Source organism: Neolamprologus brichardi, chromosome 23, assembly GCF_056152115.1.
Source record: "Neolamprologus brichardi isolate AB-2024 chromosome 23, ASM5615211v1, whole genome shotgun sequence".
NCBI classification, from domain to species: domain Eukaryota; kingdom Metazoa; phylum Chordata; class Actinopteri; order Cichliformes; family Cichlidae; genus Neolamprologus; species Neolamprologus brichardi.
The window spans coordinates 25818610-25833810 of record NC_142125.1 but is presented as its reverse complement, the minus strand read 5'-3'; the positions used below and the strand labels follow the sequence as shown (position 1 = coordinate 25833810).

The 15201-nt window shown below is 41.3% G+C and overlaps 1 protein-coding gene across 6 annotated transcripts in view; it reads left to right on the top strand.

The window, feature by feature from the left end:
* LOC102782251 (plakophilin-4) overlaps window positions 1–15201 on the top strand; it is an 84418-nt gene that overhangs the window by 47494 nt on the left and 21723 nt on the right. For all 6 annotated transcript variants that reach the window (XM_087836869.1, XM_087836868.1, XM_087836871.1 and 3 more), the window contains exons 8-10: window positions 3949–4119; window positions 5975–6176; window positions 6881–7013. In XM_087836869.1, the coding sequence (XP_087692995.1) occupies window positions 3949–4119; window positions 5975–6176; window positions 6881–7013 (506 nt within the window). The remainder of the gene's footprint in view (window positions 1–3948; window positions 4120–5974; window positions 6177–6880; window positions 7014–15201) is intronic.

The following is a 15201-nucleotide window of genomic DNA, read 5'->3' as shown; positions in this document are numbered from 1 at the left end:
GCACCTTGAGGTGTACCATCAGAACATGGTACACTGTGGCCATAAAGGGTCAGCAACAACACTCAGGTAGACTGTGGTGATTAAACGATGCTCAGTTTGTATTAAGGGGCCCAAAGTGTGCCAAGAAAATATCCCCCACACCATTACCCCACTAGCAGCCTGAACCCTTCATAGAAGGCAGGATGCTTTACTGCGTTTTGCACCAAATTGTGACGCTACCATCCAAATGTTGCAGCAGAAATTGAAAATCATCAGACTGGGCAGATTTTTTAATTCAATTCAATTCAATTTTATTTATATAGCGCCAAATCACAACAAATGTCGCCTCAAGGCGCTTCATAGATACAGAGAAAAGCCCAACAATCATATGACCCCCTATGAGCAAGCACTTTGGCGACAGTGGGAAGGAAAAACTCCCTTTTAACAGGAAGAAACCTCCGGCAGAACCAGGCTCAGGGAGGGGCGGCCATCTGCTGCGACCGGTTGGGGTGAGAGAAGGAAGACAGGATAAAGACATGCTGTGGAAGAGAGACAGAGATTAATAACAGATACGATTCAATACAGAGAGGTCTGTTAATACATAGTGAGTGAGAAAGGTGACTGGAAAGGAAAAACTCCATGCATCATGGGAATCCCCCGGCAGCCTACATCTATTGCAGCATAACTAAGGGAGGATTCAGGGTCACCTGGTCCAGCCCTAACTATATGCTTTAGCAAAAAGGAAAGTTTTAAGCCTAATCTTAAAAGTAGAGATAGTGTCTGTCTCCCGAATCCAAACTGGAAGCTGGTTCCACAGAAGAGGGGCCTGAAAACTGAAGGCTCTCCCTCCCATTCTACTTTTAAATACTCTAGGAACAACAAGTAGGCCTGCAGAGCGAGAGCGAAGTGCTCTAATAGGGTGATATGGTACTACAAGGTCATTAAGATAAGATGGGGCCTGATTATTTAAGACCTTGTATGTGAGGAGCAGGATTTTGAATTCAATTCTGGATTTAACAGGAAGCCAATGAAGGGAAGCCAAAACAGGAGAAATATGCTCTCTCTTTCTAGTCCCTGTCAGTACTCTTGCTGCAGCATTTTGGATTAACTGAAGGCTTTTCAGTGAGTTTTTTGGACATCCTGATAATAATGAATTGCAGTAGTCCAGCCTGGAAGTAATAAATGCATGAACTAGTTTTTCAGCGTCACTCTGAGACAGGATATTTCTAATTTTAGAGATGTTGCGCAAATGGAAGAACGCAGTCTTACATATTTGTTTAATATGTGCGTTGAAGGACATATCCTGGTCAAAAATGACTCCAAGGTTCCTCACAGTGTTACTGGAGGCCAAGGTAATGCCATCCAGAGTAAGAATCTGGTTAGATACCAAATTTCTAAGCTTTTCAGCGCCGAGTACAATGACCTCAGTTTTATCTGAGTTGAGAAGCAGAAAGTTAGTGGCCATCCAAGTCTTTATGTCTTTAAGACACTCCTGCAGTTTAACTAATTGGTGTGTGTTATCTGGCTTCATGGACAGATAGAGCTGGGTGTCATCTGCATAGCAGTGAAAATGTATGCTATGTCTTCTAATGATGCTGCCTAGGGGAAGCATGTATAATGTAAACAGAATTGGTCCTAGCACTGAACCCTGTGGAACTCCATAATTAACCTCAGTGTGTGAAGAGGACTCTCCATTTACATGCACAAATTGGAGTCTATTAGATAGATATGATACAAACCACTGCAGTGCAATACCTGTAATACCTACAGCATGTTCTAATCGCTCTAACAGGATATTATGGTCAACAGTATCGAATGCTGCACTAAGGTCAAGAAGGACAAGCACAGAGATGAGTCCACTGTCAGAGGCCATAAGAAGATCATTTGTAACCTTCACTAAAGCTGTTTCTGTGCTGTGATGAACTCTGAAACCTGACTGAAACTCTTCAAATAAACCATTCCTCTGCAGATGATCTGTTAGCTGTTTGACAACTACTCTTTCAAGGATTTTTGATATGAAAGGAAGGTTGGAGATTGGCCTATAATTAGCTAAGACTGCTGGGTCTAGAGATGGCTTTTTGAGTAAAGGTTTAACTGCAGCCACCTTGAAGGCCTGTGGTACATAGCCGATTATTAGAGATAGGTTGATCATATATAAGATCGAAGAATTAATCAATGGCAGAACTTCTTTGAGCAGTTTTGTAGGAATGGGGTCTAAAAGACACGTTGATGGTTTGGAGGAAGTAATTATTGACGTTAACTCAGAAAGATCGATTGGAAAAAAAGAGTCTAACTTAACATCAATGGAACTACAAGTAGCTGTAGATAATATTACATCTGTGGGATGATTATTGGTAATTTTTTCTCTAATGATAAAAATTTTATTTGTGAAGAAGTTCATGAAGTCATCACTAGTTAACGTTAAAGGGATGTTTGGCTCAAAAGAGCTCTGACTTTTTGTCAGCCTGGCTACAGTGCTGAAGAGAAACCTGGGGTTGTTCTTATTTTCTTCAATCAGTGACGAATAGTAAGCTGTTCTGGCTTTGCGGAGGGCTTTCTTATAAAGCAACAAACTATTTCTCCAGGCTAAATGATGATCCTCTAAATTTGTGACACGCCATTTCCTCTCCAGATTACGAGTCGTCTGCTTGAGGGTACGTGTTTGAGAATTATACCACGGGGTCAGGTACTTCTGATTAGAGACCTTAGTTTTCACTGGAGCTACAGTATCCAGAGTCGTACGTAGTGAGGAGGTGAAATTATTAACAAGATAATCGACCTCTGTTGGGGTAGCGTTCAGATAGCTGCTCTGCTCTGTGTTGGTACAGGGCATTGACGATGATAACAGTGGCTGGATTATATTCTTAAACTTAGTTACAGCGCTTTCAGAAAGACATCTACTTTGATAAAGTCCACTCTCCACTGCTGTGTAATCAATTATTGTAAATGTAAATTTTATCAAGAAATGATCAGACAGGAGAGGGTTTTCAGGAAACACTGTTAAATGTTCAGTTTCTATGCCATATGTTAAAACCAGATCTAGAGTGTGATTAAAGTGGTGGGTGGGTTCTTTTACATTTTGAGAGAAACCAATTGAGTCTAACAACAGATTAAATGCGGTTTTTTACAATCATCTACTATCCAGTTTTGGTGAGCCAGTGTGAATCCTCAGTTTCCTGTGCTCCATGCGGTCTTCTGTTGCTGTAGAACAGGGTGTCCACCTCCAGTCCTCGAGAGCTACTGTCCTGCAGCTGTTAAATGCATCCTTGTTCCGACAGAATGGCTTATTACTGGGCCTTTGCCAAACTTGATGGCATGCTGAAGTGGTAATCCAACCCTTTGATTAAACTGTGTTGGAGTCGGGATGCATCTAAAAGCTGCAGGAAAGTAGTTCTCGAGGACTGGAGTTGGACACACCTGGTGTAGAAGATGCTCTTCTGCATATCTTGGTTGTATCGAGTGGTTATTTGAGTTACTGTTACCTTCAGTATGAAGCAGTCTGGTCATCGTCCTCTGAGCTCTGACGTCAACAAGACATTTTCTCCCAGAGAACTGCTTCTCACCGGATATTTTGTTTGTTGTAAACTTTAGAGATGGTTGTGTGGTGGAAATCCCAGTAAGTCAGCAGTTACTGAAATATTCAGACCAACCATCGTACCACATTCAAAGTTGCTTAAATCACCTTTATTCACCCTTCAGTGGGTTGTCTTGACCATATTTGCATGCCTAAATAAGTTGCTGCCATATGATTGGCTGAGAAGACTTTGGCATTAATGAGCAGTTGTACCTAACAAAGTTGCCGGTAACACCATTAGGATGTCTCCTCATCCTCTGTGAGTGTAGTATGGAGGAGGCCACCTCAGTTTTTTCAGAGGCAAAATGCTTAAACAGGGTAAAGTCTCAAAAACATTTTTATGTTTACTGTGGTGTAAATAAAGTTTATTTAAAAGCTTAATTGTCTACTTGCAGGGCTCCACAGCTCATATGCCGGTCACAGCGGGCAAATTGATCCAGAGCTGAGGGCGGCGTTGTCTCCAGACTGCCACATGACGCCTGTTTTTGACGAGCGCTCCTTCCACAGCCCCCTGTACCACAGCCCCACCCACGACCCACAGGGCTCCCTCTACAGGACAAACACAGGTACTGCACGTCAGCAGAAGTTACTTTGACTTGTTTATAAGGAAATATTTCTGCTAGCTGCATGTGACAGTTGGTTATTTAAATAAAATTAACACATTTTATGTCCTAATAAATCAAATTTATATGTTTTACTGTGAATTATCAATACATTTCAGCACTAAATCTAACTGGAAATCAAAAGGAAGTAAATGCTAACCGCCACAGAAAATCTGTATCATATCCGTAGCAGTGCTGGTGGTGGTATTGGGTTGTGGTAGCAGCAAGGTTATTATCGTTAACGAAAACTAACGAAATAACGAAAACTAGAAGTGAAAAAACATTTTCGTTAACAGAAATAAAAATAAAAACAAAAAAAGGAAAACTAACTAAAACTGGAATGAGTGTTCACAAAACTAACTAAAATTAACTGAATTTATAGCAAAAATGTGTTTAGTTTTCATTGATGTGTGCGTGTCATACAATAGTCAAGGGTGAAAATGAAGTTTAGTTTCCAGATTTTTTTCTTGCTGTCTCATTATGCCAGCAGGTGGCAGCACGTTAGTCGAGTCGTCTGTGTCGCTGCTCCGTCCACGCGCAGAATCATGTCAGGAAAAGTCGGAAGAAAGCGCCAATTTGGGATTACTTTGAATATGACTGTGTTTTGGATAAAGCAAGTGTCTTGTAGTGGAAAGAGACAAATTATGAGGGACATTTCTAAAGGGAAAAAAATCCCACAAACCTTAAAGTGCACTTGAAAAGCTCACACAAGAAGGCTAACCTAGCTTACCTAAAACAGAAGCTAACCCCAGGCAAGGCAGCGTGATGCATCCCGAGACAACAGGACGGGGATATCTACACAACTGTGTGAGTCAATTACCTTCAAAAAGTTTATCAATTCACTTGAACCAAAATTACGAACACCCGGTGCTGCGAGAGTTAATAGTCTCATTGGGGCCAAGATATACATTTTATAGTTGCCTGGTATCAATGGTTGTTCATCTGCCTTTATTTATTTATTTAAAGAACCCATAGGTGGGAATGTGAGTTGTCTGTCTCTGCGTGTTAGCCCTGCGACAGACAGGCGACCTGTCCAGGGTGCAGTATGGTAGCTGGAATAGCAACATACCCAAGGATGAGCAGAATGACTGATATGATGAAACTGGGATTTTGTTACACTTAATTATTGCAAACACAACTAAAACTATAACTGAAACTAATCAAAACTAAACTGAAACTAAGGATTTTCAAAAAAATAAAAACTAAACTAAACTAGCAAACAATTGGTAAAAACTAATTAAAACTGATATAAAATTGAAAATCTGAAGTCAAAACTAAATAAAAATAAAAACTAATGAAAATTGCAAAACTATTAAAACCCTGGGTAGCAGTCTTATTGAAATGAGAGAGTTACTCAGACGACCCAGTTTTTATTTTTTCTTGTTTCCCCAGTTTGAGATGGAGCTCAGTTTCACATCTGGTTAGAAATTATTCCTTTAAAATCTGTGGCGGAAATCGTGGTTTACAGGCACAGGAACTGTTATTACTATCGCTCCCCGAGGTCAAACTTTAATTAGGCTGAAACCTTTCATGTACTCGGCAGCTTCTTAATTGAAGTCTTTGCCGAATGATTTAAGGCTGAAAGCTCTGTAGAGTTTGATAGTGGAGGATCTAAGGAGCCATTTTAGTTTTGTTTAGTCAAGATTTAAACAGGTTTGGCCTGAGACTCGTCTCCCTGCCTGCTGAAGCACTTAATGTAGAATATTACTTTCTCTTTTATGTGATCTTGGAGGCATTTTGACGATATAAACTGCCTCCAGAAACACATCCTTGATCATGAATGAAAGAAAGCACAGATTAAATTTCCTAATTTTCTTAGGAATGGGGACTCTCCCTCGGACCACAAGCCATTGCAACACGCTGCCGTACCAAAGAAGCAGCTATGGGCTGAGCTCTGCAGCTGTATACGTCGACTCCTTCAGGGTTCCCGGCGAGCCCGTCTACTCACACAGGCACTCTGGACTGGTGGACCAGGTGGTCACCCGAACCCCGTCCATCGAGAGCATCCATAAGGACCCCAGGTACTCAAAGTCTCCAACCACCAGTTCTTCTCAGTATAATACAGTTTAATTAGCACGTATACTGGTGTAATAATGTGAGAGAGCTTGCCACAGTCTTTATTTTGGGGGGGTTTAGGCTGTCTCTGTGTTGTCTGCAGGCCTCTGTTGGGGCCTCGCCATCTGCTGCAGGACTTCTTTTTCATCTCTTGGCCGTAGATTTTTTGTTTTTGGATTCTGGCTGTTTGAGCTTGCTGAATTAATTTGGCCCTGTTTTTGCTGATGATGAGCAATATAAACACACAAATCACTCAAACTTTAACACAGTGATGTAGGTGGTCACAGAGTGGGTATGCATGGTACATATTCTCAATTTATTCAAATTCTGTTACTTGACAAAGAGAGTGTTTATTTTTACAAAATTGCTAAAACCCATAGTAGATGCTTGCAATATACGTGGGAATGTCTTCAGCACCATCTAATGCTCCGCTCAGTCGTCCTAGTTTGTTTGCTGATTTGCCTGTTAAATATCAGGCAGTCAAAAGGATAAATCCTCTGAAAATAGAATAGAATAGTCTAAAATACGACCAGCAGCTAAACATTAAAAAAAATGTCAGAAGTGTTATAATGAATCCAAGATGCTACAAAACAGCACAAATAAACCAAAAATGGCTGAGCGTAGAAGGTGAGCCACCCTTATGGAGACTTTTCTCTCTGTTTCCCATCAGGGAGTTTGCTTGGCGTGACCCCGAGCTGCCCGAAGTCATCCACATGCTGCAGCATCACTTCCCCTCTGTCCAAGCCAACGCCGCCGCCTACCTGCAGCACCTGTGCTATGGAGACAACAGGGTCAAGGTGGAGGTAAGGTGATGATACATGCTGGGTCAGTCTGTCTGAGTAAAAATAACCAGACAAACGTCACAGATATGACTCAGTCGCTGCTGCCGTGTCTAAAGGTTTCAAAAACAGCTGTGCTGAGACCTAATTAATTTTGATCCTGTCCAAAAAACATCAGGAAGAACCCATTAAGAGTTCCAGTCGGGGACAGGACAAGCTATTTAAACAGGATTAAAGGGATTTCATTGTATACGGTGCAGAAAGAATTATATCTTAATCCGTTGAAATACTAGCAAGTCTAATCACCAGTTAATTTTAAAACATCAATTTAATAGAGTAAAAGCTGGTTCCAGTTTGCAAACATGAACACTGGTGCTTTTCTCTGCACAAATCAGTGATCCACACCTTTTATGCTGCACATCGACATTATTAAAGTTAGCAAAACAGAACACTCTAAAACTAAAAGAAGTAAAATAAAACTAAGTGTTCGTCAGAAGTGCCAACAGAATGAGCATGTTTAGTAAGACTGACATTCCTATATGACAGTGATAGGCAGCTGTCTCAAAAAGTGTTTGGATTATCCACAGTGCAATTTTTGAGTGGAGGGTTAGAGGAGATGCATCTACAGGACAAACAGTCAAATCAGAAACTGACTTTCAGCGGTCTTCATCCCTTGACAGCAGAGGTGACACTGTTGTTGGGCGGGAGAGGGGGGATGGGGATGGGAGGGGGGGGGATCAGGCAACATCTGTTCAAAATCCCACAGTTATGAAGTGCACAGTTTGCTTTCTTTGCAAGTAATGGTGCAGCTGCTGTGACGGGCTGATAGAGAGGAACAGACACTCTCTTGAGTGGAAGAGTGAAAGGATCCTGCCTAACCTGACGGCCCTTCTCTGCATCATTCAGTTAGAACTTCTGCTTCACTGCTGTAAAATATGTTAGTCGTGTCATTATCACATATTTATAAACTTGTTTATTTATTCATTTTTTCACTAGTTTTGCATTTACCAGCATCAGGGTCGCTATTGGTACTGTAGCACGAGGAGATGCCTGTACCCTACAGAGGCTGCACAGGTAGGCCGACTTCCTGGTGGAGTCATGGCATTGCCAGGTTTGCTGTGTCTTCCAGCATAGTCTAAAGAGCATGGAGGAGACAGGCAGTTACTCCATGAGATGGGACAGGGCTGTATAATGCCCTTAATCCATCAGCTGGACCAGCATCTGCTCCCTTGTGCAAGGAGGAACAGGATGAGCACTGCCAGAGATACAAAAAGACCTGCAGCAGGCCGCTGGTGAGTATGTCTCTGACCAAACAATCAGAAACAGACTCCAGGGTGGCCTGAAGGTCTGACATGCTCTTATGGGCCCTGTGCTAACTGCTTGGCACCGTGGAGCCCGATTGGCATTTACCATAGAATGCCAGAGTTGGTAGGTTCACTACTGGTGACCTGTGCTTTTCACAGATGAGAGCACGTTCACACTGCGCACTTGCGACAGATGTGAAAGGGTCTGGAGAACCTGTGAAGAACGTTATGCTGCCTGTAACATTGTTCACCATGACTGGTTTGGTGGTGGGTCAGTGATGGTCTGGGGAGGCATATTAATGGAGAGACGCACAGACATCTACAGACTAGGCAACGGCACCCTGACTGCTATTAGTGATGGGTCGGTCGCGAACGAAATGGCTCTTAGAGCCGGTTCTTTGACGTGAACGACGCGAGCCGGCTCCTTATCGCAAGCAGTGTTTTTGTTTGGTTTTTTTTTCTTCTTTCTCTCACCCTCTCTCTCGCACTTTTTTTCCGCGTCACTCCGCATGCGAGCCTTGTGCTTTACGCTGGGAAGAGGGGGGAGGGGCGGTAGTCACACTCAGTAGCACAGGAACAGAGCAGGAGGGAGAGAGAGAGCCAGGGGCAACAACGTCACATTAGAAAGGTGTAGTAATCATCCACAACTATTTTCAGTTGCAGATGATAAAGGATTCAGACAGTTTATTCATGCAGGTCCATATGACAGAGAATATGCATCTTCTTTTTGTTTTCATATTATAATTTATATTTAATTGTGTTGTGGTTTGCAGTGTTTTGTGTTGTTTCACTTTAAATTTGTAAAAGGAAAAAGCTGAAAATTTAAATAGTTAAAAGTTGAAATGTGAATAGTTGATTTTTGTATTATATGATTTATTTATTACATTTTATGTGGAGTAAATAAAAGTATATTTACGGTGGCCCCTACAGACAAAGCACGTACAAACTCAAAACACATACAAAAAAAACAGAAGTGCTCCAGAATGCTAGGGGCAGTGTTGAGCTTTTGTTACCTAGTGGCTACACAAGGCAGCAAGTACCAACGACTGGATTTGGTGTGTGGTAGTAACAGGTAAATGAACATTTTTTTCCTTTTGTGCATAATTTTATATTATTGTTAATAATAAATTAATTAAAGCAACAAAACAACCTGAAGAGCCGGTTCGGAGCTGAAAGAGCCGGTTCTCTAAAAAGAGCCGGAAACCCCATCACTATTAGCTATCGGGATGAAGTTCTTAGACCGACTGTCAGACCCTATGCTGGTGCAGTGGGTTCTGGGTTCCTCCTGGTGCATGACCAAGCCCGGCCTCATACCACATAAGGGTTTGCAGGCAGTTCCTGTTGGATGAAGAAACTGGCTGTTACACTCACCTGACCTAAATCCAAAAGAACACCTTTTGATCTTTGGTCCATCCAGTCCCCTCAGACTGTCCATGAGGTCAGTGGTGCCCTGCTTCCAGGTCTGGGTGAAGAACCCCCAGGACACCATCTATGTGGTCAGGTGTACATACAAACTACTGAGTACCATCTTGAACTGCTGCCATGAAATTTAGTCAAAATAGAGTACCCTGCCACATCATTTTTTCATTTTGAGGTATCTTTAAATTCACCCATTAAACGATGAGGCAGCCTGTACCACTATAGATATCAGCATGATTTTTTTTTCCCCATTCATATCTGACATGTTTTCAAAGCATTCATTAAATTTTTTGAGCGGTGTATATACAGAGAAATGAGCATCAGATGTAAGATAACTGCATCTCCCACAGGAGATAATCATCCTTGATCAGGCAATCAGACATCAACACACATCAAGACAAATCCCTAAAAGGGCACACAGATCTCTGAATGAATAAATAACAATAAATAAGAAATAAACATGAAAATTAAGTAAATTAAAATGTTTTGATATTTTTTGATACTTCAGATATTTCTGGATTTCTCTTAGTCTCAACCATCTGAGTACACCTTCAGTGGCTCTTTTGCTCTGACTCTTGTTTCTCCCTTTGTATCCCTGTGTCGTCTCTGAGTGTATTCTCAGCTTCCAGGAATCAAAATCTTGTTTTATTTCTTCCTCTTTTCTTTTTTTTCTTTTCTTTTTTTTTTTTTTTTTTTTTTGATGCCTGCTGCCAAATTTGGAGCCAAAGCGCCATCTGCTCCAACAAAACTTTAAGTGACGTCGGTGCCAAATGTGCCGGCGCTCCAACACGCGCTCGCTCTCTTTCTTTGCTCTGCTTCCCGTGCATTAAATGACGCCAACAGGACGGCGCGGTTCCGCGTGAGAGCCATTTTAGTGCCGTTGGGTTTGTTTGGTGATGAGCTTTTAATTAGCCTTTGGAGCAGCCTGGACACAAGCCTGCTCATTTAGCCAGAAACAAATGTTTTCAATGACGGTTTGAACGCGGAGTCGGAGAGAATTGGGGAGCGCCTGCAGCTCTCCTGAGATGGGGTTTATTTCGAGATGACAAGAGAAAGTTCTGAACACAGCACAGAGAAGCGTCTGCAGCTTTGTGTCCTGGTTCCCTTCCAAACTATTTCAGAAACTCATCGGCACATGAAATCAGTGCTTTTGTCTTTAAAATTTTTCTTTTTTTTTTGTAAGGACACATCTTAAAACTCAAAATTTTCATAATGTGCTTTAAACGTTATTTTTCTTATTGTTCTTTCATTTTCAAAGACTCAGTTTTTATAGTTTGACCGTCATCTGTGTTTGCTTAGTTAAATCCAGGTTAAGTCTCGAGCGGGTTAAATGTAACCAGTAGGGCTGCACGATTAATCGTTAGAAAATCACGATCTCAATTCATACTTATGTGCGATCTCATTTCCAAATGACAACGCTTTGATCCGGGACGTAATCTGCATGAAAACAAGCGCTCACTCTTCCTGCTCAACAAATGACAAGGGCGGAGCCTTATACCACGTGATGCAGAAGCTGGCTGCTAAAATTGGCAGGGAAAAACCAACGGAGAGCACGCCAGGGATGACTAGAAAGTGACTGGAGAAAATCCGTCCCGGTCAACCACCCAAACATCAATAACGGGAACCTTATACAGCGCTTCCCTATACCCGTCGAACTCCCGCAGGCACAAAGAAATTACGGAGGCTATTACTTATCACCTGACTCCCATCAACACTGTGCAAAACGAGGGATTTAGGAAAACAATCAACACCCTAGACAAACGCTACACAGTGTTGTCCCGCAACTATTTTTCTATTGTTGCACTACCTGCTCTATACACGCAGTGTCGAGCAACGGTGGAGACGGAATTTGTTGTTTTTATGTTTATTTATTGTTTTTATGTTCAGTCTCAACTGTTACGAAGTTGATGTGCAGTTAATAAGCGCTATAAATATTTATACTGGAAAAGAAAATCATGAGAGAATCGTGATCTCAATTCTAAGCAAAAATCGTAATTCTCATTTTATGCAAAATCGTGCAGCCCTAGTAACCAGTTAAACCATCAAAATCACCTTCAAACATTTGCACAGGTCCAAAGAAACTGCATGGATGGTTACCAAATAGATCTAAAACTGCTGCTCATTCATGCTGACAGTTGTTTGATTCCTTTGAATTCATTTAACGACTGATACGTCTTTTACGTGTGTTTTTTAATCTCTCCTCCTGTGAGCATGCCACACTAACGGTGACCTTGTGCGTATGTAAACAGTTAAAGTCTGAAACTAATGCGCAACCGTGACAGTTATCCCGTTATGTGTGTAAGACATAAATCTGAAACTCATCCAGGAGGCACAGAAAACGCTCTTATTTCCCATTTCTGCCTTCTGATTGAATTTCTTTTTTCTAATATGAAGCTGAGGAGGGGAAAGCTCTGTGATTATTCAGCGTTCTGTCTTCAGCCAGCACCACCCGATCAGAAAGCACAAACTGATGAAGAGTGACTTATTACAAGCCTGAAAACCAGTGTTTCTACTCCATTTGCTTCCACCTTGAAGTAACGGTTCCCTCCAAAATCAGATATGCATAGTTTATCTTCTGGTGTGTAGTACTTTTTATCCCAACCATTCAGACAATTTTTAAAGAACTGGGTGATATCTGGAAAGAGAGATTGAAGATGAGTTGTTTAAATGTGCTTTTTAGGTAGATTATTTTTAGGTAGAAAGACAAATCTCTACACCTGACCTTCCCCAAACTGGTTAACCAATCTACATCTGTAAACAGCATAAGAGATCAGAGCTTCTGATCTTGTTTTTTTTAATTACCTTTTCAAAGATATGTCCATACAAAGGCTCAAGTGTCAAAGTCCAAAATCAAGTTTTGTTATGGACTCATGATTCTTCTTTTGCATTTAGAGATTATTTAAGTTCAAGCTGTGTAACGCTTAGTCTCAAGTTTAGTTCTTCCGAGTGTCTCTGAGGTTATGTCTGGTTCTTGTTTGATATTGTTAGTTTCCTTTTGTGTCTTTGTTTTTGTCTCGGTGTCTTGTCCTCAGGGTCTCCCGTGGAAGTTAGCCTTGTCTCCATGTTTATTTACCTTTTGTCTCCCCAGTCGTGTCCCTGCTCTTTCAGTTTGGTATTGGTTCAAACAGTGGCGGTCCTAGCCCTCCCCCCCCCCCCCCCCCCCCCCCCCAACACACACATATTATGGATTGTACATTAACATAAAACTTGTTGGAACCATACTGAATTTCACCAGAGAAACACACACATGTGAAGAGAGAGAGAGAGTATGCATACTATGCAAACGGCTACCAAACAGCCATCATAATTCGCCACACGATGAGAACAGGACATATCAACAATTGACAATGACTAATTAATATTGTGCTGAACACACGCTCCTTTCTACTCTGGAGTATTCTCATCAATTTTCTTAATATTTATTTATAATCACCTCTGTTAATCCTTGATATTTATAATTGACTGATCTGTATATATTAATGCTATTTCTTAAATGTGTAAAATCTGTAACATAATGTATTGTTTGGAGTTTAGTCTGTTACTGTTACTATTTTTACCATTCCTTCTTGGAGCAACTGTAGCCCACATAATTTCCTTAGGGATTAATAAAGTATTCTGATTCTGATTGTTTCAGGATGACCTGCCATTATCCAATGACACATCTGCTTACCTGTATCTTTTGCTCATTTCTCCTCCTCTTCTTTTCTCATTTTTATAAACGGAACACCTGATGACTTTGAACTGTTCTTGTCCATCTTGGTTTTAATTTTGCACCAGTATGAACACAAATCCCCCAACCCGAGGATCGCCATAACATAACCTAATAGACCTACACCTTAGTTCACAGATTCACTTTGTCTAAGGTTTATTTCTGGGATTTCACACAACCCAAGATTCAAATCATGAATACATAATGGGCTTGAATTTACAACATAAATGAAATGTGCTCTATTTGGAAGCAGCCCCCTCACCTTTCGATGTGTTGTGTGTGAGACTTTAAATCATCAAACTGTAAATTATACATTTTAAATTGTTATTGAGCCCTTTACCCCGAGTCCTAAAGTGTATATTTATTTTCTTACTCTGCTTATATTTATTGTTTGTTTACTTTTACTGCTTTAACTGGAGCTTCAATTCAATTCAATTTTATTTATATAGCGCCAAATCACAACAAAAGTCGCCTCAAGGCGCTTCATAGATACAGAGAAAAGCCCAACAATCATATGACCCCCTATGAGCAAGCACTTTGGCGACAGTGGGAAGGAAAAACTCCCTTTTAACAGGAAGAAACCTCCGGCAGAACCAGGCTCAGGGAGGGGCGGCCATCTGCTGCGACCGGTTGGGGTGAGAGAAGGAAGACAGGATAAAAGACATGCTGTGGAAGAGAGACAGAGGTTAATAACAGATATGATTCGATGCAGAGAGGTCTATTAATACATAGTGAGTGAGAAAGGTGACTGGAAAGGAAAAACTCAATGCATCATGGGAATCTCCCGGCAGCCTACATCTATTGCAGCATAACTAAGGGAGGATTCAGGGTCACCTGGTCCAGCCCTAACTATATGCTTTAGCAAAAAGGAAAGTTTTAAGCCTAATCTTAAAAGTAGAGATAGTGTCTGTCTCCCGAATCCAAACTGGAAGCTGGTTCCACAGAAGAGGGGCCTGAAAACTGAAGGCTCTGCCTCCCATTCTACTTTTAAATACTCTAGGAACAACAAGTAGGCCTGCAGAGCGAGAGCGAAGTGCTCTAATAGGGTGATATGGTACTACAAGGTCATTAAGATAAGATGGGGCCTGATTATTTACGACCTTGTATGTGAGGAGCAGGATTTTGAATTCAATTCTGGATTTAACAGGAAGCCAATGAAGGGAAGCCAAAACAGGAGAAATATGCTCTCTCTTTCTAGTCCCTGTCAGGACTCTTGCTGCAGCATTTTGGATTAGCTGAAGGCTTTTCAGTGAGTTTTTTGGACATCCTGATAATAATGAATTGCAGTAGTCCAGCCTGGAAGTAATAAATGCATGAACTAGTTTTTCAGCGTCACTCTGAGACAGGATATTTCTAATTTTAGAGATGTTGCGTAGATGGAAGAACGCAGTCTTACATATTTGTTTAATATGTGCGTTGAAGGACATGTCCTGGTCAAAAATGACTCCAAGGTTCCTCACAGTGTTACTGGAGGCCAAGGTAATGCCATCCAGAGTAAGAATCTGGTTAGATACCATATTTCTAAGCTTTTCAGCGCCGAGTACAATGACCTCAGTTTTATCTGAGTTAAGAAGCAGAAAGTTAGTGGCCATCCAGGTCTTTATGTCTTTAAGACATTCCTGCAGTTTAACTAATTGGTGTGTGTTATCTGGCTTCATGGACAGATAGAGCTGGGTGTCATCTGCATAGCAGTGAAAATGTATGCTATGTCTTCTAATGATGCTGCCTAGGGGAAGCATGTATAATGTAAACAGAATTGGTCCTAGCACTGAACCCTGTG